Raw genomic sequence first — 27,341 nt, 5'->3', positions numbered from 1 at the left:
AGACAGGAATTACTTTAGAAAGTTTCAGAGCTTCAGGTAAAGTACCTGCTTGGGAAGAACAGTCACAGAGGTGAGTTAATGGTTCAGCAATTGTGTGTACACAATTTTTGATAACAGCTGCTGGGATACCATCAATTCCAGCTGAATATGAATTTTTTAACTCTCTGAGGGCTTTGGCAACATCATTTTCTGTGACTTTGGTAATGAAAATTGACTCTGCACATTTGTGATTTTTTGGTTTCCTGGTTGGTACTTTGTGTTAGGATTATTTTTTGACCAATTTTTCAGCTATGTTCGTAAAGAATTTGTTGAAAGAGTTCACCACAACTTCGGGATCAGATATAGTTTCATTGTTGAGTTTGATTTCTATGTTCATGTGTATAGCTTTGATTTCCCCTCTTTCCCCTTCTATAATATTCCACATCGCTTTTACTTTATTGCTGGATCTGTCAATGTACTCATCATTTTGCATCCTTTTTGCCTGTCTTATCATTCTTCTTAGGATACATGTGTAGTTTTTATAGTATTCTGTTAGTTGGGGGAGTCACTTCTTTGTTTACATAACATGTGGAGTATTCTTTCATGTTTGCAAGAGATTTTTTTAGCTGGTGTAATCAAAGTCTTGTTTCTCTTATTATTATTATTTATTCTTATTGGTTTTTGTGGAAAAGCCTCTTTAAAGAGGTGGATCATTGTGTCAAGAAATATGTTGAATTTCATGTAAACATCATTGGCTGCCTACATCTCTGTCCACTTTTCTTTACTAAGGAGGGCATTTAGCTTGTTCAAGTTATCTTGAGTGATAAACCTTTGTAACGTTTTAGGTGGGACTGAGTTTGAGGTATCTTTGGTAACATTGACCTTTAGAATGACAGCTTGGTGGCTGCTGAATCCTGCATTGTGTACTTCTAGTGTTGGGTTAAGTTTTTTCTATTTGCAAAAATTTTATCTAGAGCTGTCTTGGATGTGGGTGTTATTCTAGTGGGCTCATTTACAAGGCCATGCAGATTATAAGTTTTTACAATGTTAATCAATGTCTCCCTGTTTCTGTTGTGGGTGAGAAAGTCTATATTAAGTCACCACATATAATTACATCCTGTTTCCACTGCCTTATTTTGGATAGAAACAAGTCCATTTGTAACAGAAAATCATCAATACTACTTGAGGGGGGATGGTAAATTGTAGCTACAATTAGATTTAGATCTGTAAGCTTTATGGCTGCACATTCAAAGATCTTGTCTGTTCCTATTTCCTTTAGAGTAGGAAGTGGGCTATATTCAAGCTGGCAACCCCACCATGTCCATCATTTGATCCTGAGTAGTGTTCACACTATTTGAAATTTGATAGTGAGATTAACTTAACTACATCAGTGCAGAGCCAATGCTCTGCTAGGCATACTACTGAGTTCACTGGTCAGCAAAATGCTTAAGTCATCAGTTTTGTTGCTTAAGCGTTGGACATTGTGATAATAGATTTTCAAGGTCTGAGTGGGGTTTACTTAGGGGGCTTGAAGTCATATTTACTGTGTCACTGAACTTCAGTTTAAATTGTGCTGTGTTCCAGATATGTTGATTTCCGAGCAGTTGTGCGGGTTCTGTTGGTCGTCCTTGGCAGCCGACTCATCTTCCAGGTGGTCCTGAAAACTACCCACATGCACATCACACTACTAAGGCATCACATTGTCATTTTAGAGGGCTGTCTCAATAACATTCACCATAACATTATTGATCCTTTCAGGTTCCTGACCTTTTTGAGGGGTCAGTGGGGTTTGTGTTTTGTCTCTGTGATTTGTCTAGTGTAGTTTGCACAGTATGGCCACTATTACTCTTTTTATTTCCCATCTTGTTTGTCTTGATCCATTTGCTCATAAGCATCTGTTTATGGTTTCTGACTTTTGGTTTCTTATTGTCTCCCATACTTGTCAGGAAGGCCAGTCTATTGCAGATAATCTCCTCGCCACATTTGTTTAGGTGGAAACCATGTGTTCTGAAGTGGTTTCTGGCTAGTCTCTCTATTTCAAAGTTCACAGCAATTCTTTTTTCGTATGCATGTTTTGCTAAATTCAGTGCTTGAATCAGGTGGAGGTTTGCAGTATTAATTTTACTATTTAAATTATGAACATCATATCTCCTGGGTATAGGATGGATAATGATATTCATTTTGTGACTTAGAGCGAGTACTGGTTCCAATGGTTCTACCACATGTTTCATCATTAGATCAAGAGGTTTGTCTCTCTCGTTAGAACCCCCCCCCCCCCTCCCCCATTACAATCAAAGTATCACGTGTACTGAAGCTTCTTGTCAAATTTTCTGCGTTTTTTACCATCTCTTATAGTGGAGCGCCAGGTTTTACTATGCTTTTTACCTGGTATGAGGACCCTTGTTTGTCTTGCAGTATTTAAGCACTGTCTCTTCCATGACTGTCACTTAATATTTGTACTTTGATTTTTCCTGAGATTTTCTTGCTATGTAACATTCTGGAATTTCTTTCGTTTTTGTCCTGCACATATATTGATGCTTGAGCAATTATGTTCACTGGCAAATTACTCACACACTGTGTGGCAGATTGTTCACTTTGGGTTAATTTTTGCGTAAGATCTTGTGCAATGTTAGACTGTAAATTGACCTTGCTAGCATCTTGCACCAGGTGGTTACCAGAAGTTACAATTCTATAATCACTTTCTGGATCCAATTCACGTAGGCCTACCCTCATATTCGCTTTGTTTTCGATGGCAGTTTGTTTACATGCTGATTGTACAGGGCTTCGATCACCTATGATTTCTGTTACGATTCAGGATTGCACTCCGAGCGTGATTTACGGCTTGACTGCTTCTCATAGCATGCTGTCCTGTCAAACACCAGTTTTTGTTACTGATATTTATGTTCGGGGTGCAGATAACGAGTTCATTGTTCATGGATTTATTGGTTACTGTCAGTTCAAGTTCATTACACTTCACTAATAGTTCTTGATATTTCATCAGTAGGCCTTCATGCTTGAGGCTGAGGACCACTATTTCTTGTTTCAATGACGTAATTATGTGATCTTGCATTTTTAGCGTATTGTTTACTTTGGATTCTGTAGCTAGTATGATGCATGTCCACTGATCTTCACTGTTAAAGTATTTCAGGTTAACTTTGACGCATTTTTCGTGGTACCAGTAATTACAGTTAATACACAGAACACCTCGTATAACTCTTTTTGAACATATTTTGCACTTATTATGGTCAAAATTCGTTGGAACTGCAGGATTGGCAATTTGTACACTTTTACCCGGTGCCATCTTGATTATGGCAGCAAAAATAAATGCTGAATGATATCAAGATGAGCATAATGAGAGAAATCTGAGATGTGTTCAGTGAATTTGAGAGAAAAATTTCAAAAACTGATCTTATTAAAACTCTTAAGATTTTGTCTTGCATAAAGTCAGTAAGAAGATCAAAAATCTTCTATTTAGTTACTCAATGGCTGTATTATCACCAGAATGGTAGATGGAGAGAAGGCTGAATTACTGAATTCAGTCTTCCAAAATTGTTTCACTGTGTGAATATCATAATACAGTTCTTTCTTTTATTACAGACCTCTATCACTGACATCAGTCTGTTCTAGAATTATGGAATATATTTTCTATTCTACTCTATCAAAATCAAGATGAATTCCATTACCAGAGAGCTCTGAAACATGGCTCACTCTGTTCAGCCATAAGAGCCAGGCAGATGAAGATAACAGTTCCCAAGTTGATGCTGTGTTCCTCGACTACTGGAAGATACTTAATACAGTCCAACACTTTTGTTTAGTGAACAAAAGACAAACTTACCAAGTATGATGTCAGGTGACTGAATTCAGGACTTCCTAGGGGATAGAAGCACACACATTGTTCTTAATGAGATTATATTGACAGATGTAAAGGTAATTTTGGGAGTACCCCAAGGATTATAGGTATATTACTGTTTACAATATTCATAAACGATCTACTGGACAATGTTGGAACATCTGTGAAGTTGTTTCCAGATGATGTCATTATCCATGCCAAATGACTGTAGTGAAATGCTGGAATAGTTGTAGAGGATCAATGATTGGTGCACTACATGGTAATTGATCCCAAATATATATAATTGTAAGGTCTTGCATATATAAATGCAAACAGACCCATTACTATTTGATTATACTACTGGCAATAAGTCACTGTCAATGTATAACAAATGTAAAAGTCCAGAGAGTACCTGCCCAGACTGACCTAAAGTGAAATGATCGCATAAAACGACTAGTAGGAAAAGCAGGTACCAAGCTGAGATTCATTGGAAGGATCTTAAGGAAACGTAATTCATACAAAAAATAAGTGGCTCCCAAAACATTTACTCAGCCCACTCTCAAATCTTGCTCAGCAATCTGGGATCCTTATCTTATTGGATTATTCGAGTACATAGAAGATCCAACAAAGAGCAGTGCTTTTCTTTACAGGATGGTGAGTGTTACTCAACAAACTGCAGTTTACAGACACTACAAGAGAAGCATTTTGTATCACTGAGAGGCTTACTGTTGAATTTCTGAGAGCATAAGTGCCAAGAAGAGGCCAGCAACAATTCACTTCCTCTCATATACGTCTCATAAGTTTACTAACAGTCATCCTTGTCAAGCTCCAACACCAATGGGACAAGAAGAAAGATACATGTTGATGTAAGTGAAGGCAACACCCATAAGTCTTCATACAATTTTCTGGTACAAATCATTATCCCCCTCTCATAGCAACACACTGAAAGTTTCTGTGGTCATCATACAGTAGAGATGTCCGTCTCCCATTTCATACATGGTGAACATACACAGGTGTCCACAGAAATTTATCCAGGAGGGAGCAAATTCTAAAACTGCGATTTTTGCTATATCCAGTTTGGTGAGTTTGAGAATCTGTTATTCCCTGAATACTAATTTTGACAAAATGCATACAAAACTATTTGTATGTCAAGGGATTGATGATTATCCACTTAGTACTTTTAAGGTAGATTCCTTTGACACCTAAACAGTATGTGTATTCCAATAGTGTATGAAGTCTTTTGATAATATTAATACAAATATGAATGCTACCATTTTGATTCCACAGTCGAAAATTATATCATCAGGGTAACCAATGAGTTAAGGAACATAGATGGAAAATATTCACAAAAAATTTATTATGTTCCACTAATGTTAGGCTGACAATGAAATTAGAAACCTGAAATATAAAAATTCTAAACGACTGAGAAAATCCTGCCAGATATTGACAAAAATAACCAACATAAAATGTCACTTTAATGCTCCACAAAATGGAAACAGGGGATAAATTTTAAGAAACCCTTATTCAACTTTAATGACATCTCTAACACTTCAATTACTAACATAGTTCACATCTGACCATGTTAAAGGAGTTATTCCATTACTTCCATGCTTTTGGCTTTTAATGCTGATCAGCATAACTAAAGTTAAATGAACTGTATTTCAAAATCTACATTTTTGGGTCAGTTACAGAAAGTGTTGCATAGTGCCAGCATTCAACTGGACAAATGTGAGAAATCTCCCAAAACCATCCTCAAATTGACCACAATAATCAAATTTTAACTGCCTAGGACTGAACCAAGACAGTCCTCATCTTTTCAGTTTGTCACATTATTTTGTAGTCAGACCAACTGGACTGTAGAATGCATAGCTATTCAACTGCATGTGAGGCTGTGTTCCACCCACAAGAGCTTGAGAAGGCTAAAATCCCTGGACGGGACACCTTTTCGACCTTGAAATTTTACACTTTTTTGTTCTCTTCTATCTTGTTATCTTCTAAATGATATTATCTTTTTCTGGCTGATGTAGTTAGCTCCAAAGATTAACTATAAATGTACACCCCTACAATACAGCAGGGTTGGGTTCTTCAGAGAGCACTGTGTTAGCTCTGCTGTGTAAAACTGAATTTATATTCAGCACGTCATCAGATGTTTTCTTCATCCACAGATAATGGCTAACTATTATTATGATTCTGATGTAAAATCTGCAGTTTGATAAGGGCTGTATGAGCAAGTGAAGGAAAAAGACTGAAGACAGCATTTCTGCACAGTAGTGAAAAGTTTCACATCCATTTTGAGTGCAGAACAGCTCCAAAATCACCACCACGTCTAGCAATCAACATAATTTCCCTGAGCAATGTGAAAAAAAATTAGGAAAGAGATAAAGTGATTGCTGAAGTCACAGTATTGCCTGTCGGTCTCAGCAGTGTTCAACCTTCAGTTCACTAGAGTCACTGTGGATACCTACGTGAGCATGCACACCTTCATCACTGACTAATTGCTTCACATCCACATGCCTGTACTGTCCCCTCAGCATTTACACATGAAATTCTAGCAGTAAAATAAATCAGCTAGTTACAACTATAATATAATTCCAAAACCTGTCAGTTGTTCATAATGTACGACATCTGGAATGGAGCATGATGTGACCTAAGAAGTACTCTTTAAGTCCAAGAAACCCTCTTTTCTACTTGCCACCACTTCTATCTAAACTCTTGTCAGTTCAGAAGTTATTGCTGCAAAGTTATGTGACTTGTATTCATCAGTGTAAAAATTTGAGTCTATCAGTATCACTTATCTCTCCAGCAAAATTTATGATCCAAACTATCTTCTTCAAAGTGTCATCATTTTCTGAAACAAAATTGTATTTTTGATGGAATATGATTTAATTTTTACATGAAGTTTCCTAAGAGTTTTGCGCAAGTTTCCTTCAATAAGAGACCACTGTGTAGCACAGAAACAAGGATAATATATTTTCTCCTGACATATTTGACTTCTACCTGAAATAGTTTAAAAATTATTTAAAAAAGATAAATAAAAATAAATTGAAGAATAATTTTTTATAGTGACAATGAACAAAAGTAAAATGAAAGTCGAGTGTAAAATCACAGTATTTTGATAAAGATCCTCCACACAAGAAAGCAAAACAGAGCAATACTGGACGTCTACCATAACTGGTCAAAAGCAGTGGTGTAAAAGTAACAAGTCACTATTGCAGGAGAAATTATGAGAGCATAATCATCTGCCAACATGAATGCTGAAATTCTATGAAAAAGTTACAACCCAAAATATGTCCTACATGTGGTAGCCATTTTCAGTTATCTTACAAAAATTTCTGTGAGAAACTGCAGTATCACCTTTATAAGTCCACCAGCAGAAGTGTGTTTTGAACTCCAGTATGTGCCACACAGATGAATATACCTAACAAGTCAATCAGAGCTAAAATACATGTAATGATAATTCTTGATTCACAAGCCCCAAGCAGTTTCTTTTAAAATCTTGATCTGGAAAAAAATGTCAATGACTTCATCAGCATGTAAATGTAACCATCCAGCTATATGACATTCACCGTGAATCATCAAACACATAGCATTCAATTAGTACATATGGTGTCCAAATGTATTAGATGAATGAAATTACTTATTAATGGTACAGAAAATGTAGACTATGGGGAAAGTAAGCTTGTAATTTAATTTAACAAATCAAAGCACTTTTGCATAGGTGATGTTTATCAGAATTGATGTTGACATGGTGATGTGAGAAACTGAAGGCACTATTGTGGAAGACAATAAAATTTAGGCAGCAATAAAGATGAGCACAGGGTGGTGACTGGTATATGCAAACTTAGCCCATTGGAGCTGTCAATCACCCAGTATACATGTACTGGTTAACCTGACATCTTATACCAAACAACCACATCCCACACCTGGAACTCATTCACATTCTTTAGTGAAAACAAACTGCCTCAATCAACTGCGTGGTTGAAAAATTTTAAAATATCTGTCACTATGGCAAGTCAACAGTTTGCACTTCAACCCTGCAGGCTAAAAATCCAACAACAAAAGTGTCCACAGAGATAGCTGATGGCAACAGTTGTATATTGGAGGGGGGGATTGAGTTTGAAGAATATTGAGTGCATGTCCCTCCTGTTGAGTAACCTACCTCACTATACCTCATTTTTTTCTACTGATCTCTTGTTGAACTTCAAAAGAGAGCATATCTGGTTACTGAATACACTTTCTAGTTCCTCCTTAACAATGAAGACTGTGTGATTACCAGTACCGTGACACTACAACTAACATCTCATAACAACATTTCTTGCAAGATCACTGCTTTATGGAACATGAAAGATGTCATAAATAATCTATTAAATTTTGGGAGTGCAGTCAAATAAACACTAATATTAGAAGAAGAAGTTGTCGCTGTCGGATCACTCTTTAGGTAGCTGAAAGGTGTATGTCCAAAATAGAAGAAGAAGAAATAGTGTTTATGTGACTATACTCCCAAAATTTAATGGATCAGTTATTACACCACAAAAATATGAAGATGCACATTATGTCATACATAATTTATGCAGTACAATCCACTACCCAATTTAAAACATTGCTTTCTTTGTGCTCACAGTCACATTTCCTTTATGATGAATATGTGTGTTATAAATGTTTAGTGTGATCTGTGCATTCCCTTGTATCATTTATGATAATGAGGGAAAAATAAAGAGGGCGAAATCCATAAGCAGCACACAAGCCAACTTCCTCGTAATTACCACCAATGAGACTGTTAAATATAATGACTCTCTCTGAAAGATAGGTCACAAATGCCAGTGTCTCCTCCTGTTACTCTATGAAAAATAGCAGAGCTTTTGGAGTTCAATCCACAACATTGGTGCAAAAACTAGTGATCATGAACTGCTCACTAAGATGTGAAACATGATGAAAGACTTTAAAAAATAACACATTTTCTGGTATCCCACAAAGACAGCAGCAGCTCAGATGCAGACTCCAAAATGATGGAAGTGAATGAATTTTGCTTGTGATTACGGACTTCACTAAAAATTTTTTGGACCACATTTTGAGCTAGACTTTGCTGACCAGGCTGCTTGGGTGACTTTGCAGTCGTTTTTATGCAGGCACTGACCTTGTTCTGTGTTAATAGAAACTGCACACTGCTATGCCCATGACAAAAATTTATACAGATTTGTCAGTGGTGACAAGAAAATATAACTACTTCTGGTAACATAAAACTTAAACCCGATACCACCATCCACATTCTTGATGCCCACACCTGGAGACACAGTTTTCATATTGTGGGCCACACAACAATGAAACAACACACCAGTCAGAAAATAGCAATAATGCCAGAGTGTAAACCTCTTGTGACAACAAGTTGATACCATTCCAGTATAGCTTTTAAAGGTGCTCATCACTGAGCTGCAAGTTGACATCACTACACCAATTTATGATAAGCTTGGAATTCCCCTGACACACCCATCTGATCAATGGTTTATAAATTACAACCATCAACAAAGTTCTTTACATGGCTGTTATGTTTTATATACCATGCACAAGTATGTAACACACTAACTTTCTACGTTGTGGTTTCTGACACATTTACAAATATTTGTGCTCTAAATGCATTTCAAGCATGTGGTTTTCAAATATTAGATGAAACATTTGTAATTCCAACAAAACTACCTTAAAACAACATTGAATCACTGTGCTCAGTATTTTCTGAATTATTCAAGTCAGGTTTAAGATATTCCAAGAATTTATCTGTCCACATTTTGTTAAAGCCATCAGCTAAACACTGTTTCTGTATGGCATACTGCATCCCACTTGCAATGCACAATGTTTTCATGTAGGACTTAGACTTAATAAAAAGAATGACGTATTTTTACATCTCAGTGGGCTATACCTACACTATATATATAAATAAAAAAAAGGAGAGGGAGGGAGGGAGAGGGGGAGAGAGAGAGAGAGAGAGAGAGAGAGAGAGAGAGAGAGAGAGAGAGAGAGAGAGAACACGGATGGTTGACACCACATATATTACGACTTTAAAGCCACAATAAATGCTCAACCAGTCTTAGACAAATACCAGATTACACAACCTGAGGAGCTGATGGAGACAATCACCAATGGACAATATTTTTCCCAAGGCAGACTTGTCAGAAGTATATTTCAGCTGCAGTCAGATGATGAGTCTGGAGAATTTATGGTAATCAACACACCATTTAGCCTTTACCATTACAATCGGTTACCACGTGGCATAGGTAGCACTCTAGTAACAACTAACAAGTGGCATTGTCTGTTGCGAAAAACTGCTTGGACAATGTTGTCATATTTATAAATGTGGCATCTGTTCTTTTGGACATGTCCAAAAGAACAGACAGCACATACACTGTATAAATAATTAAGGCCAGATGGCCAACAATCTCTTCAGGCTTGAACTCTTATAGGAATCAGCGAAATGCCATGAATACCGAGGATAATGGGCAAGGGGCACTACATTTGTAGTGTGCAGATAAGTTGAGAATTTTGGTCTGATGGGAGGTGTAACAGGGTAATCCGTGCAGTTGCAATGACCACTGTGTCCGGACGGCTATGTGGTCAGAACATCTTCCTAGTAAGTAGGATTCGCGTTCAAATCCTGGTCCAGCAAAAATTTTCAAATTCCCCCAATTGATTTTCAATCAGTGCCCAGTTGCTGCTGAGGTATGTAATTCCATTGTGTCTTCATATTGTCACAGATATGCCTAAAGATGAACGTGAATTTTTCAAACCTGAAATCAAATATCTGTGTGATATTATTAGTACAAATTGTTTTCAATCACCTCAGAAACATCTGGAATAAATTATTTGGTTACCTCTGCCTACTGACATCAATTAGTGACAACCCTTTTTAAGTAAGATAAATTACCATAGAAAATTCATCTCCCTGGCCTAACATATAACTCAGTCACGAAATGATCTTCAGAAAAAAGGTAGAAAAGTTGAGTGGACAACAGAATGTCACCAATCTTTTCAGAACTCAAAGTTTGCTTGTGACAGGCTCTGGCACGAGCTTTGGCAACAGCAATAAATGCCGCCCAACATGACATTGGCACAATTACATTGAATAAGACTCCAGACAGATCTTAACAATCTATCCCATTCACTTTCAAATCATTGGCCTCAGCTCAAATTAATTACAGTGAGAACAAGTGAGGAGCCTCTTCCCATTGTTCTGGTGCCCAGAAGTTGCATTCCTTTCTTTAGAGAATGAACAAACCACAAATCCCATGCTGCTTTGTCTGGCAGTAAAAACAAGTTGCACTACACATTGGTGGTATTTCTCAGCAAGTATCAGCACTTTATTTACTGCCTCGCAACAATCCAGCTCAAAAATGTAGATGCTCACCTGATGTTATCCACTGGCCTGAATCATACCTTTGATTCCACAGAATCAATGTGTTTTGTCATTTATGCAGAACTTCAACAAATACAAATTCTCTTTGAGACACAGCCATGAAGGTGACCACAACTACACAAGATCCTGTCCTCCAAAAAATTTTATGTTTTATGCAGCACAGACTGAAAATATGCTTCAATCAACAGCAGTTGCAGGTCTCATAGGGTGTTCTGCTCTGCACAATAGACAACGATCAAGGCTGGGCAGTGGCCCTGTGGTCTCTCGTATTTGCATGTTCTATGCCAACCACTGGGGCCTCACAAGAATGAAGCTGCTCATGCGGGGCCGCATCCCCTGGCCCAACATCTCAGCAGAGACAAAGTAAAAAAGCCAGCACTACTGCAGCACGCATAGCAATGCAAGTGGCACTGCTGCACTGCTGCATCCCACCCATCCTCGTATGGCGCAGCTCAACACACTTGAAATGCAGATGAAAAAAACACTGCCATGTCTCAACTTTCTGGCACCTTACAGGACATTGTCAAAGGGAATTCACCAGCAGAGCTTCTGCATTGCTACTGCCTTTGTACATTACTGGTTTTGGTCTTAGCGGCATCACATGATTACCTGGTGCCTCAAACAGTTGGCACACCAGTGTAGGTAGACACCTTTGGGAAGGCCTTGGATAGATTCCCAGCATTCTAACGTTAGTATGGAGCTACATGATGCAGAATGTGGGAAGCAATGGGATCTGCTTCATGCAACGTAACAACCACCTGTGATCAAGTACACCCGAGCTCCACTGGGTACTGCCACCACCGAAGCAGCAGACCATTTCCAACACCTCAGACCACACCACCAGGTAGCGGAGCTTAGGGAGGAGGGACCTTGTATCTCATGAAAATAACTGTGGTTAAGAAGAAGATGGTGAAATGATGAAAGTTCACAGCATTTATAGCAGGAAGCATCCAGAAAGAGGTAATCAATACAGTGGAAGACAACAGCAATGGCGCCACCAGACGATGCACCACTCATATCACTTGGTCTGATCTCCTGATACTGGATAGGTTGATATTAGCAAATCCACTGGACAAAACCACCAGTTTGTGGCTGTATCAGAAGTGTCTGTAAACCCAAATAGAGGGCTACTAGTATCCTTGTGTGTTGTGGTGGTGTTTGTAGGACTCTGGAATAGGACATTTACCTATGTGCCATGGACAAACATATCTTGTGATTACAATCCTGAACTGAAATGTCTTTGACCATGTTTTGTGCTAGCTTGTGCAGACAAGACACCTCCACTGAATTTGCATTCATTTGTATGTGTGCACTGTTCTTTTTCTGCATCAAATGCATTGTGGACTACTGTATCCAGCAAGAAAACCACATTACATCACTGAACGTATGACTACAACCTTTCCATTTCAGGAGTGCTTGGAATTTATATTTACATTAAACTTGATATGTGCTTAAAACTATTATCTATGAACAAGGGAGTGTGGGAGAGAGAGAGAGAGAGAGAGAGAGAGAGAGAGAGAAGAGAGAGAGAGAGAGAGGGGGGGGGGGGGGCAGAGGTTAGATGAAATCAACTGTTGATTTTCTAGAGCGTATTTAAAACTGGATGTATGTTAACTTCACCAATACCATCCTTCATATATTTTATGTTACCTCTTCTGGTAATATTAACACAGAAAGTTTACAACTGACATCAAATTCTAAGCATTAATTAATATTTCCCTGTCATGTTTTTGCTATGAATTCTTCAAAAAGTTAATACTGAAAACATTGTAATTTATTACTTTGCACCTCTTCTGTGACAGATAGCCAAATAGCATTTCAAATCTTTCAATAATTTTCAGAAAAATTTCCCAGTGGGGATATGAAAACTGTATTTATTAGTAGTTAGTACTGAATTTATGACAAATTTTCACATACATGAAAACTTATCTCCCTACATTACTCCTGCAATAACAAACAAGCCGCTAATTTAGTCTCATACGTTTATCATCCATATTTGTGCATTTGAATGGTGTTCACACACTTACAGAACATCAAACGATTCTCCACTTTCGAATTCATTTAAGTAAATAACAGTATTTCAGTTCCATCAGCAACTGATGAAGTGACTAACATTGCAGCTGCAAACAGATTCATGTATCAGCAAATTCATTTTAATCAGCAGACATCTCCCACTGCAAGAGTGCACGACTGTAATGGAGTCAAACAAATATCCACGGCATCAGCAAAATCAGACAAAGGTTACATGTAACTAGAAAACAGATGTTGTCTCATATTTCCACTAGCTACAACATATTATAAATTAACTGTCATGAATTAAGTGTAGCTGAATGGAAATAACCTTGCTAATACGTTAATTATTTGATTTTTTCAGAAGTTTAATGGCAGACTCCCGAATTATGTTCACTTGCATAAGGACTAAGGATAACTATGCATGTATTGATGGATTATAAATCACTTTGTGCAATCGGGTACACAGCAAAGACATAAGGTTATTGGGTAACAACTGAAAATTAACAAATTAAACACTGAAAAAATTTGAAGTGGACGATGGTGGATTAATAAAGAAAACCTAAAGGTTGGGAAGGAAGTGAGAGAAAAAGGGCTGGGGGAGAAGGGGGGGAGGGGGGGGGAGGGGAGGTGTGGTGCAAAAGACACAAAGAATATATTTTACGAAGACTGTTCAGCCACTTGAAATCAAACAATATCCATAACTTACTGAGAACACCTTACATGAACTATTACAAAATGAAACTCACCCCAATGATTTGCCTTAACAGTTCTTTTTAGAGAGTTTTTCCTAAATTTATCTGTACCACATCCAAACTGCAGTGCAGCAAACATGTGTAAAAGAGAAGCAGCTTTCTTCATTATATTAATAGTTTCCTCTCGAATCTGGAATAAATCAAATTATATAAGCATATTACAACATTCCACATTTTAGCTAGACATTCAGGCGTGATTGTTTACTGTGCTACATTAACAGCTGGTTAACAACATTAATTTTACCAGTTTGAATTATTTAGGAATAAAGGCGTCAACTCACCTAAAGGCAGATGCACTGCATCATCATTGACACAAATGAAAGGTACAGAGCTTGGCTAGATTTTGGAATGCACTTCCTTTTTCAAGCTTGTAGGAAAAAACAGCGCACACATGCACATGCACCTGTCTCCCTACATTGTGCTCAGTCAACTACCAGCACTTTCCTCACCCACAGTGCGTGTACTGGTGGAGGTGGATGTGGGGGTGTGGGGTGGGGGGTGGCTGAGGGATGGAGAGAGGTGGGAGGCAGGGAAGGGGTTGGGGGGAAGGCTCTAGTGGCTTGTGGAGGAGTGGGGAGCCATCTGTAGGCTAGCTAGGGGTGCAGGTAGAGGGGGCAGGTGGCAGACGGCTGGCCACACGATTTCATAGTGTCTAAACGTGAGATAACAGCACACAACTAGCTGATGGGGCGGCACAAATTGAGTGGGGGTGCTGGGGGGGGGGGGGGGGATGGTGTGTGTGTGTGTGTGTGTGTGTGTGTGTGTGTGTGTGTGTGTGTGTGTGTGTGTGTGTACACACACAAACAACTCTCTCTCTCTCTCTCTCTCTCTCTCTCTATTTGGTGGGGGCTGGGGGAGGGAGGCAGCGACATACCTTAGATTTAGACCAGGACGGTTACAGGAGTGAAGGTTGTGCTGTAAGAATAGCTTCCATCTCTACAGCTAAGAAAAGCTGGTGGTGATGGGGAGCATGCAAATGGCACAGGTTGTGAAGCAGCCTTTTGAAATCTTGCATGTAGTGGCACTGAGTAGTCCAACTTGTTTTTGGCAGCAGTATGGAGGTGGCTGCACATTCCAGTTGACATACCAGTGTAAAATTCTGTGCAGTGGTTGTAGCACAGCTGATATATAACATGGCTCCTTTCACAGGTGGCCTGGCCTCTGATGGGGTAGGATAAGCCTGTGACGGGACTGGAGTGGGTGGACTGGGCGGGTCTTGCATGTGATCCCTGTGGCAGTGAATTGGGGTGGGAGTGGCATAGGGATGGACTAGGATGTTGTAGAGGTTGGGTGGGCAGCGGAACACCATTCTGGGAGGGGTTGGAAGTATTCTGGATAGGATGTCCCTCATTTCAGGGCATGGTGATAGATAATCAAAGCCCTCATGAAGGGCATGGTTCAGTCACTCCTGCCCGGGATGGTATTGGGTGAAATGGGGGTGCTTTTTTGTGTTTGGTTCTTGGGATGGATGTGAGGATCAGGTGTGTGTGTGTGAGGATATCATATGCAAGATCTGTTTGTGAGTTAGGCCTGCAGTTCTTTGTGAGGCCTTCAGCATACTGGGAGGGGGGAGTTCTCATCACTGTAGATGCATCTACCACAGGTTGTCAGACTGTATGGGAGGGATTTTTTGGTGTGGAAGGGGTGGCAGCTGTCAATGTGCAGGTACTGTTGGTGATTGGTGGGTTTGGTGTGGACTGAGGTGTGGATGGAGCCATCTGAGAGGAAGAGATCGATAGCTAGGAATGTGTCCTTGCCTTGGGTCCAGATTATAAAGATGTCATCAACAGAGCTGGACTAGATCAGGGGTTTGGGGTTTTGGGAAATTAGAAATGTTTCCTCTACGTGGCCCATGAAGAGGCTGGCATAAGAGGGTGCCATGCGGGTGGCCATAGCTGTGCCATGAATTGTTTGTATATCTTCAATTCAAAGGTAAAGTAGTTATGGGTTAGGATGCAGTTGCTTAGGTGTACAAGGAATGAAGTGGTGGGTTTGGAAACTGCAGGGCGTTGGGAGAGATGGTGTTCACTCATGGCAAGGCCATGGCCATGTGGAATGTTGGTGTATAGCAAGGTTGCATCAACAGTGAAGAGTACAGATACGAGCATGTAGAACGTGGATGTGTGGGCTGTTGTTGGGGCGACTAGGGAGATGGATTCAGGGGAGACGTTCTGAGAAAGGTCTAAGGATTTCACCAGGGACTGATGTTAAGGTGGACTTCTGGGATAGGGTCACTTTGGCAGAGTTTGCAGCAGTAGGTGTCGGACAACTGGCAGAGGCCCTTTGACAGGTAGTCACTTCGGTTCATCATAACAGTTGTGGAACCTTTGTCTGCCGGGAGGATGATCAGGACAGGATCTGTTTTTAGGTTGTGTAGGACCATCCTTCCTTCTGTTGAAAGGTAGTTATTTTTCTTAGAGAGGGACCTGGAAAAGGATGGCGCGGCCAGGTTGGAAGCTAGCAAGTACTGGAAGATGACCAGGGCATGGTTAGTTGGGAGTGTGGGAGACTCCACCATCCAGGTGGTACAAATTGGGACAGGTAGTGTAATCCCACTATCAGATGGCTCCATCTACACCTTGGGTCCACATCAAACCCACCAGTCACTTTGACAACTGTCACCATTTCCACACCAAAAAATCCCTTCCATACAGCCTGGCCACCCATGGTAGATGCATCTACAGTGATGAGAACTCCCTCAGCCAATATGCTGAAGGCCTCACAAAGGCCTTTGAAGACAGGCAATATTCTCAAAACCTAATTCACATTCAGACCTCCTGTGCCATATCCCTACACACACCTGATCCTCATATCCCTCCCAAGAACCAACCACAAAGGAGCATCCCCTCGTCACCCAATACCACCCCAGACTGGAACAACTGAACCATGTCCTTCATCTGGGCTTTGATTATTATCTATCATCATGCCCTAGAAATGAGGGACATCCTACCCAACATACTTCCAACCCCTTCCAAAGTGGTGTTCCGCTACCTACCCAACCTCCACAACCTTCTAGTTCATCCATATGCCACTCCCACCCCCATTCTGCTGCCACAGGGATCATACCCCTGTGGAAGACCCAGATGTATGACCTGCCCAATCCACCCGACCCAGCACCACTTACTACAGTCCCATCACAGGCTTATCCTTCCCCATCAGAGGCTGGGCCACCTGTGAAAGCAACCATGTTATATACCAGCTCTGCTGCAAACACTCACAGTGGTTTACACTGCTATGACAACCAACAAGATGTCCAATGGAATGAACAGTCACTGCCAAAATGCTGCCAAAAATAAGGTGGACCACTCAGTGGTTCAGGATGTGAGATTTCAAGGGCTGCTCTATAACCTGTGTCATATGCATCCTCCCCACCACCCACCAAGTTTTCTCGGCTGCGAAGATGGGAGCTACCCTTACAGCACATCCTTTGCTTCCGTAAACTTCCTGGTCTAAGCCTAGTGTAACCTGCTGCCCCTCCCCACCCCTCCCCCCCCCCCACCCCCCCCCCCCCAATAGCGTGTGTTCAGAGAGCTCCCCACTCTACTATGAGCCGCTTCTCCCAAACCCCCCTCCCTGCCTCCTGCCTCTCTCCATCACTCACCCCACCCCCATTTCACACCCCTACCCAATCTCAGTACACTTGCCGTGGGTCAGGAAAGAGCTAGCAGTCGACTGAGCGAATTTCGGGAAATTTAGGGACATAGGCGTGCGTGCGTGCGTGCGTGCATGTGTGCGTGTGCATGTGTGTGTGGTGTGTTTCCTATAAGCTTGAAGAAGAAAGTGCATTCCAAATGCTAGACAAGCTCTGTACCTCCTGCTTGTAACCCTATCGACAGTGCAGCGTTGTCTGCCTTTCAGTGAGTCATCTCCTTTACTCCCAAATAATTCATAATTCTCAACCAGAAATTTCCATACATTATTTTACCAGTTTGATCATATTCACTCACTGTAGTGGGAAATTGTTCATTAATAAGGGTGTCAGGCATTTCCAAGGAATCAAAGTCATACTGATTGTAAATATTAAAGAACATGCAGAAATGGTATCAAAATATACAGTATACAGACTTCACTCACAAAATTTAAAACAGCAGACAATAGTCTAGGAATCCAGAACTGTACATGTTGATTTGTAAGATGGACATTTAAAAAAATGTAATATTGAGTACACATATCCTGTAGAATACAGTTTGATTGTCTGAATGGTTTATGCTTGATCATATGTTTTTCATATGTCTCATTGTTTGATCACAGACTTTACGAAGTTGAAATACCTATGTACTTACGGCCTCATAGACCAGACACAACATGGAATAGGTACATTAAATCAATGTGTAAGAGCATTACATACAGGGAGAGCCTGCAATCTGGTATGCCATCACTGAATTTCAAGTGCAATTTTGTAAGAAATGGATCATCATCATCATCATCATCCATCATCACTGGAGTTTTAAGTAAAGGGTGAGCAAAAATAAAACTGGTCCAGAAAATACTTACAGTAAGACTAACAAGAGATTATCCTTGTTACTGAACATCACAGAGAATGTTCTGCCTGGAGAGATTAGCAGCAATAGTGTTTTCATTGTTTTGCTATAGCTCTTCCAGTATGTGAGGATTATTTGAGTACACCTGACCCTTCAATTTGCCCCACAGGTAATAATAACAGGGAGATAGAACAGTGATCAAGGTGGCCTGGAGATTGCACGGCTTCTATCAAATGTCCTCCCCTCACCAAGTATCTTATGCACTTGTGACAAGATTGTTAAGGAAGTGTTTTGTTGTTGCTCTACCTTGCTGAAAACATCCATGCAATCTTTATCTTAACACAGTGTTCAATTCTGTGTCAGTCTTCTATTTTGTGGGGCAGTTTAATGTAGCTCACCCTATACTAAACAGTATGGTTGTTAGAGCCCTAATTACAACTGCTGGACACAAACTTGATTAAAATACGTCAAATTCAAACAATGATCAAAAAATTTTAAGGGATAATGGAGAAGGGTAAATGTATCAATTTGAGCTAAGTGATCCTGGTCCAGAAATCAAGTTGAAAGTTATAAGTGAAAATTGTTCCGATTCCTCTGGCAGTGGAGCCTATGTTCCAGTATTGTTGTTGCTAGAACTGTACGATAGGTAACTTTCAGAGGTGGCAGTGAGGACCAAGAAAAGAAAAAAATGTCTCATTAATGTGGACCCTAAAACTCATACCTCAAGAGCTATGAGCACTTGTTCATCTTTGATACTGTGAAACACATCTCTTCTAGTGAACATGTGCTCACGTCTCTTAAGCTATACATTTAAAAGACCATTTTTCTTGTTTTGGTCCATAGTACCTCCAAAAATATGGAAACCAAAGAGTTGCTGCAGAAGTGTTTCACAGTATCAAATATGGACAAGTGCTCATTGTTCTTAAGGTATGTGTTTTAAAGCCGATGTTTACTAGACCTCCTTCCTTGTCTTTGTCCATACTGCCACCTCTAACAGTTGTCTACCCTAAAATCTTGGCAACAGCAATACTGGTTCATGTATTTCACTGCCAGAGATCTCAGAATAATTTTCCCTTATAACTTCCAACTCAGTCATTTCTGGACCCTTACCTCAAATTGATACGTTTACCCTTCTACGTCATCCATGAAAGTTTCAAATTGTTCCCACACTGCAGCAAGCATGTCTCCAGTTACAGCTTCCACAGCTGCTGTTATGTGATGTCTTAGTTCATTCATTGTTGTTGGTAAAGGAGGCACATAAACAGAGTCTTTTATAAACCCCCACAAGAAATTATCACATATAGTCAGATCCATTGAGCTTGGAGGCCACTAATGTAACGCTGAATCATTTGCTCCAGTGCGACCAATCCATCGTTCAGTAATACTTCAATTTAAAAATTACTGCACTTCCAGATGCCAATGTGGCAGTGCCCCATTATTTTGGTAAATGAAGTCGTTCGAATCAATCTCCACCTGTGGGAAAAGAGAGTTCTCAAGCACATCGAGATAAGTCCTGTAACTGTGTTCTTGGCAAAGAAAGATGAACCATACATCTTTTCCCATGGAACTGCACAAAACACATTAAATTTTGGAGAATCCCATTCATGTCGTACAACTTCATGTGGTTGTTCTGTACCCCATATTCTCACATTACGAAGGTTCACCTTTCCATTTACATGGTATGTTGCCTCATCACTAAACATTAAGCATGGAAGAAAACTGTCATCCTCCATCTTGTGAAGAACGAAATTACACAACTCCACACATTGTTGTCTGTCACCTTCACAAAGAGCTTGCAGTAGCCGAATTTTGTATAGTTTCATGTATAAACGTCGACGCAACACACCCCAGATGGATATCAAGGTCATGTTGAGCTGTTGAACTGTCGAGCTGCATGGCGAATGGACTTCTGTGGACTCCTTGTGAAATTATGGTGGATGCATTTGACACCTATGTCAGACACTCGGGGATGGCCTGGCAGTTTGCCTTTACACAAACAACCTGTTTCTCAGAATTGTTAATGACATCATCTAATGATGTGTGCTGTAGGAGGATCCACACCATACCTAGTATGAAAGTAATGCTGAACAGTTATTACTGATCCGCACTGTGCAAAACATAGAACACAAAATGCTTTCTGTTGTCCCGACACCATTTCACTAGAACTGAAGTGGGTGCCCACTGCTGCTACTTAGCGGGAACCATATAAAACTCGAGAGTTTTCTCTTTCCAACAGTATGTTGTTCACTCACATATCTCAAATAACATAATAGTTATGATTTTTTTTTAAATCAGATGATTCTTTTTTATACACCCTGTGTTACTTTAATGATGGTTTCAAACTTATGCTTAAAACACTGTCAAAATGAAACAGCAAAGACTAAGTTATAGGTACTTAGGTGTAGTAATATATCTTTCTTGACAAAAAATACCAAAATAAAAATAAAAAATATCTGTAAAATAATTTAGATGAACTTTCATTCTCTTATTGCCTTGGAGAGCAAACATATTACCCAGGAAACCAAATGTGACCCTCTTAACAATATAAAACTTATTGAAATGTGGTATATCGAAATGTGGCCTTAGTCACTATATCTGCAATCTCATTGTGCTGAATTCCAATATGCTGTGGTGCATAAAAAATTATATCCTACAATCTCCTGTCTTTGCAGGCAAGAAAACTTGGGCAATTTGAAAGGCATTCTGGGAGTAAGAGGAGATCAATTTGTGGCCCACTTTTTGTCTTATTCACTCTGTTACCTAAAGGTCATATACTAATCAGCATAAGAGAATGAGAACACTTCCAATATGCATGTTTTAAGGATACCTTGTGGGAAGACAACAGACCAACCAAAGGAATCTTTTTACTTAGTCCTATCAGTGTAGACAACAGTGTAGCCCATCTGAAACAGGATTAAAAATAATTATTTAAAAACGTTCTGTATGATCATTTGTACTTTACTCCATTACACTACAAATTGGTCTGGGCCCCTTCATCATACAGTTATACAACAACGACAAATAAAATTAAGAATTGTTATTTGGCCTACACAAAATGCCTGTTTCATTGTGATCTCCATTTAGCCCACAACTCATGGGCATTACACGAATATTTGCTCCAATAATGAGCAAACAGCAGTATACAACACAGGTGAATATGAGACACAGAGCATGCTTTATGCATGACATACTACAAGAAACAGTCAGAAGGGGTGGTATAGGAAGGAGGATAAACAGTAAGGATGAGTGCAGAGGGAGCAAGCAGGATGCATTGAGGGTCTTTTCAGTTCATTAATGTAGATATGAAAATAATCATTGTTTGAGGAGGATCATCAATGTGAGAGAAAAGTGCTCTGTTTAGAATTATTTAGAACCATTTCAGTTTTGTTCCTATTCTTCCTTCTAGCTTCTTTCACCAGCGATGTAACCGATACTGATGAAGGTGGCAGTTTATTGTTCCTTACAATGTGCAAAAGAATTAGAGGAACATGAGGTTGGGTGTCTGCCATACTCCACTGAGCAATAATTGAGGACTGGGTGTGCTACCGAATTATACATTTATCTTTCACAAATTAAGCACACATCACAACATCATTACACTCTCGATCATTTACATACATAGAACTGAAATGTCAAACAAGTGTCGAAAACAAAGAGGAAACAATCATTCATTCCATCATCCTGGTTGCTTTTCATTGGACTTCAAGAGCTTCAGTAATGTGTCTTTACTCAGTGAGTGTTAATCACAGCCTGACACTTATGTGGCACGCTCCATATAAGTCTGCAGGGTCACCCTGTGGTATCCATTCCCATTCTTCAATGAGAGCTCGTGAGGTGTTCTTGAAGAATCTGTTGTGGAGAGGGACAACCACAAACACATCTGTCAGGCATGTCCCACATGTGTATGATGGGGTTTAGGTCGGGACACATCACCAGCCATTCCATTTTTTCAATGTCCAGGCTTCACAAGACATCCCTGTTGACAGCCATCACATAGGTACTGGCATTAGAAGTAATTCAGGGCCACCACTGTATGCAGCAGTGGTCCAACAGGATATGTTCAATGTACTGCTTGGTAGAGAGGCAGCCGTCAACAACAACAAGATCTCTATGGCTGTCAACACTGAAGCCTCCCAACAACATCACAGAAATATTTGGCAGGTACTGCTCACCATGGGGCCCCATACACAAACATGGTCACCACCCTGCATCAGAGGATATCTGGATTCATTTGTGAATAACACGTTTCGCCAGTGACAAAGTTACCAGTTGACATGTGAACGGCAGACCTGAAGGTGAGCTGCAAGATGTTGTCATATCAAGTGAAGCACTCAAACAGGATGTCTGGGTCATAAGGTCCATTTTCATAAACTGTTCATTACAGTCTGATCAGGGACAGCAGCTCCAGCGGCCCTTCTGAGATCACCTTGCAGTGCTCTGGTGGTATCCATATGATGCCACACTGCAGAGATGACCAGAATCGGTCTTCCCATGAAGTTGGAATGTGTTTCATTGATTCATGGGTATCGCATTGGATAACTGCCAGGCAGTACATTGAACAGATCCTGTTGGATCTTGTGGTGGCTGCTGCATACAATGGTAGCCCTGAATTACTTCTCATGCCAGGGCCTATGTGGCGGGTGTCAACAGGGATGTCTTGTCAAGCCTGGACATTCTTCCCTTTCACCATTTACAAACTGAACAGGGAGTTGCAGAAATGATGGTGATACCAGAAGTACTCTCCACCACACAAACAGTAAGGTAGATTGTGGAATGTATATTTAGATAGAGAGAAACAAGTGTCCTTCAGATGTGACTGTTCCAATATGTTCTCCTCAGAGTCTTCTATGTTGTATACTACTACGCATGACAGATGATCATAAATTGTGTCTTTCCATATGTGAAGAAGAAGAGGAAGAAGGAGGAAGAGGGAAGATTAACACAGACTTGATGTCAAGGTCATTCGTGACAGAGTGGATGCTCAGACTGAGGTAAGGTTGTAGAAGAATATTGCATGTGTCCTTGTCAAAGTGTCCTACTTGGCATTTAACGTAAGTGATTTAGGCAAACCACAGAAAACCTAAATCCAGATGGCTGGGCAGGGATCTGAAGTGCAGTCCTCTTGAATAGAAGACTGGTGTCTTATCACTGCATCCCCTTCCCCCCCCCCCCCCCCCCCACCACATACAGAAATAGGAGAAGGTGATAAAAATTTAAGGAAGTTCATTTGAATGTCAGTGAGGGTTTTTACTAATTAGCCTTAGGCACTTTATAAGAGCATAGTTAAAAGGGCAATGACATGAAAATTAATGGACTCATCATAGCTGGTCATTACTTAAAGAAGAGGGTAACAATAATACCAGTTGTTTCGCCTGTTAAAATCTTACCAATTTGAGAAAAAAATGAAAAGCAATACATTTTGTTTTTAATTTAGTTCGCTGGACTTTTCAAATCTTTCTGTAAGCCATTCAATTAAGTTGAGAATGACTGTTCATTTGTATTCTGAAAGTACAGGCATAACTATAGGAATGAGCTTTAAACCAATAAAGTTCATCATGTAGCACACAGACCACCTCCAGTTTATTATAACTTCAATTTCTTCATTCCCACCTGCATATAAGAGAGACCAACTACTCTTTTGCTAAAACATTAAACATTACAGAAAACTATTGGATACTGATCAAAATAACAGCACAGAAAGGAAACTTCATGAAATGTAAGGAAGACTAGGGTTTAACGTGCTGCTGACATCTAGGTCATTACAGATGGAGCACAAACTTGGATTAAGGAAGGATGAGGAAAGAAACCAGCCATGCCCTTTTTTTTTTAAAAAAAAAAAAAAAAAAAAATTGCAGAAAACCTAAATCCAGATGGCTGGCTGTGGATCTGAACCATCATCCTCCCAAATGCAATTCCAGTGTGCTAAACACTGTGTCACCTTCCTCAGTGAAACTTCTTGAAGGCAGGATCAATTGTGAAGATCTGGGCCAGCACACAAAATTAGTGTAAATTTAATATTCACAAAATTAGTGTATATTTAATATTCACTATCCAATCAAGTTGCAAGAAAAAAAATTATTGTAATCTATTCCATACAAAATTACCTCTGAAGTTACTTAGCGACTGCACTTAGATTATACTCAGTGTTGAAATGTTCTATCCATGGATAAATGAACATCCTTAATAATAAGAAGAAGAAAAAAACAGTTTCAGTTCATAATTTAAACTGAATATTGACCATCATAAAAAATGAGTATGTATCATTGTACAATACATTACTTACATCATCCCTATTTCTAAAGTTATATTTCTTCTTGGATGAATACGAGGAATATTTCCCACAGTGAACAGGGCAATTATGTACGCATTCTTTATCACCTGTTGAAACTTCAGGAGTACCTTCACCTTAAAAACAACAAGATAATAAAGTTGAGACACTTCCAGTAAAAGGTAATAGCACATCAGCAAATTAATGAATAGTAACACTAAAAAAAAAGAGAGATATCAAAAAGACAAGAACAATAATAAGTGCCCCAAGGCATTATTATAGCAACAGTCATAACCTTAAATGCAAATTATAGAAACAAGATAAATTACATGACAATCTTACCAAAAAATGTAATTAAAATACACAAACAAAATTTTCACAACTAATAGTGCAAGACCTGACTTTCTTTATTGGACAATGAAGCTAGAACTGCAAAAAAAGTTAAATTATTATTTAAAAATTTCAGATTCATAATATTTGCTACATGTAAAAATGATCTAATTATTTCATTCCTGACAGCCAATAATATAGTGTTTTATTTTTAAAGAAAAGACTAATAATTTCAATACGAGTCAAATGAAATCTTTGTCATTTCCAGTGTTCACAATATATCTGTTAATACATAATGAAATACATCAACAAGTCTACCCTTGAATTACCAGTTCATTCTTTTTACCACAGAATGTGCCCAGAAACCTTAGCCTAGACTTTTCCAATATTCTGCTCAGAAGTGAAATAGAATGTAAATGCCAAACAGCGATAGTATCTTCTGATAGGAAGAGAACACTCATCAGAATAAACTGTAGTACTGAAGTGTCATTTAATCCACATACTGTTTTCACAGCCATTAATTCCTGTTTTTGAAACAAATGCGATTATTTCTCCTTCGAATAACTTTTTAGCAATTAGATATATGCTTAAACATACCATACTTTTAGGGGTATGTGGAATTTCAAGCAATCCAAAATTTCTGCACTCCTGAATACTTCTGTGAGTAGGACTGCCATAGCATCAGATTTAATAACAATCTCTTCCTTATTAAAGATAGAAATTGCCTATTCACAGACACTAAAGAGTTCTCAGGATATGGTAACAAACAGGGCAACCACATCATTTTACAGGAGATGACCAACATCTACTCATGATTTTAAGGGAGATTTAAGAAATATTTAATTAAAATAAATTTCAGCTGTACAACAAAAATTATTCATAAGTCTATTTTTTATAATCTTTTCAGGATCAAAATGCCTTACAACTAGAGGGGATATCTTTCTGTTTTTGTGGGTAAAGGAACAGGCTGCAACAGAAAAAAGCTGCTTGTTTACCTGGATCTTTCAAGACATCAATGAACTTCTTAATACTTTTTGAAGCTAAAATATTTTTTGCAATTGCTTCTGCCTTAGTTTGACCATGTCATCATCTTAGCCAAATTAGAATCATGGAAAACATTCTTCATTAATTTATTTCCAAAATCCAAACTTCTCTAGCTTATAATGTATTTGATTGAATGAAAAAGTGTTGCTAGCTTACTGGCAACATTTTTAATTGTCTTGCTGTCATTATCAAGATATTTGAGCAAATTGGGGGATGCCTTCACTTCTGTTTCATTCCAATTATGAACTTCTACAAAAGAATATTGGCTGCAGTCAGAATTACCCCTGTGAACAATACTGAAGTCACACTTACACATCACACACTAAGCTTCTGTCAGTCAATAATGTAACGAGTGTGTTTAAACATGAATGCCTCTATAATCTGTTCCCATGAGTCCTTGTTACTTCTTTGCGTTAATTATACCATAGCTGCTGCTCAGTACAAGGCGAGCACATCTGTTGGTTGCCAATACTGACGAGAAACAAGTAAACATTCCCCTCCTACAACCCCTTTAGAAGCATAGGTTATGGCATTCATTGTCCACTCCTCAGATTGCCTTGATGAAAAGACTATGTCGACAACAGTATCAATTATTATACGAAAATGTTTTGAGATTTGTTGGTTAGGGATTTTAAACTATTGATAGCACTTTGTGGGATTAATATTCATAAGAGAGGCGCCAATGATTATATATACAGGAGAAAGAGGCAGTCAATAGTTGAGCTGGGAAGATTAAAGAAAAATTGCTTTAATACCGGAGATGACGAGAAAATCAGGAGAGCTGGTCACCCAAGAAACAACAGAAGTGTTTTCTAGGACAAATGACACTTATGTCTTGCAGCTGCGTCATTCCTCCATTCTGAAAACTGCACATAATGAGAAACAAATACGTATTTGCAGTCCAAAGAATGAACCATTTTGATTTTTTAATGATTATTTAAAACAACTTGAATAACACTAAGGTGATTACTATTACTGCTGGCCAAAACAACTAATTTTTGAATATATACACTCAAAGAAATGATTACTCTACAAATTCTTTTATCAATCAAAAATAATATTGCTCAAAAAAGCATAACATATCAGAGGTGGAGCAACATCAGAATGAAAAAGTATTACAGTTCAAAAGACATATATTGAATGCCAATGTCTGCATCTGCAGTCTCAAAATGGAAAAAAAAAACTTTCATGAATATATATTTTTAACTACATCAAGTGTGAATGAACATAATAATATTTTTAA

The 27,341-nt window shown here is 39.1% G+C and overlaps 1 protein-coding gene across 1 annotated transcript in view; it reads right to left on the bottom strand.

The window, feature by feature from the left end:
- LOC124721735 (RUN domain-containing protein 1-like) overlaps positions 1-27,341 on the bottom strand; it is a 182,325-nt gene that overhangs the window by 61,056 nt on the left and 93,928 nt on the right. The window contains exons 7-8 of the mRNA XM_047246836.1: positions 24,740-24,861; positions 13,970-14,105 (exon numbers count right to left, since the gene is read on the bottom strand). Coding sequence (XP_047102792.1) covers positions 13,970-14,105; positions 24,740-24,861 — 258 coding nt within the window. The remainder of the gene's footprint in view (positions 1-13,969; positions 14,106-24,739; positions 24,862-27,341) is intronic.

Source organism: Schistocerca piceifrons, chromosome X (genome assembly GCF_021461385.2).
Source record: "Schistocerca piceifrons isolate TAMUIC-IGC-003096 chromosome X, iqSchPice1.1, whole genome shotgun sequence".
Lineage (NCBI taxonomy): Eukaryota > Metazoa > Arthropoda > Insecta > Orthoptera > Acrididae > Schistocerca > Schistocerca piceifrons.
Note: the sequence above shows the minus strand (reverse complement) of the source record. Positions and strands in the feature narration are given on the sequence as shown.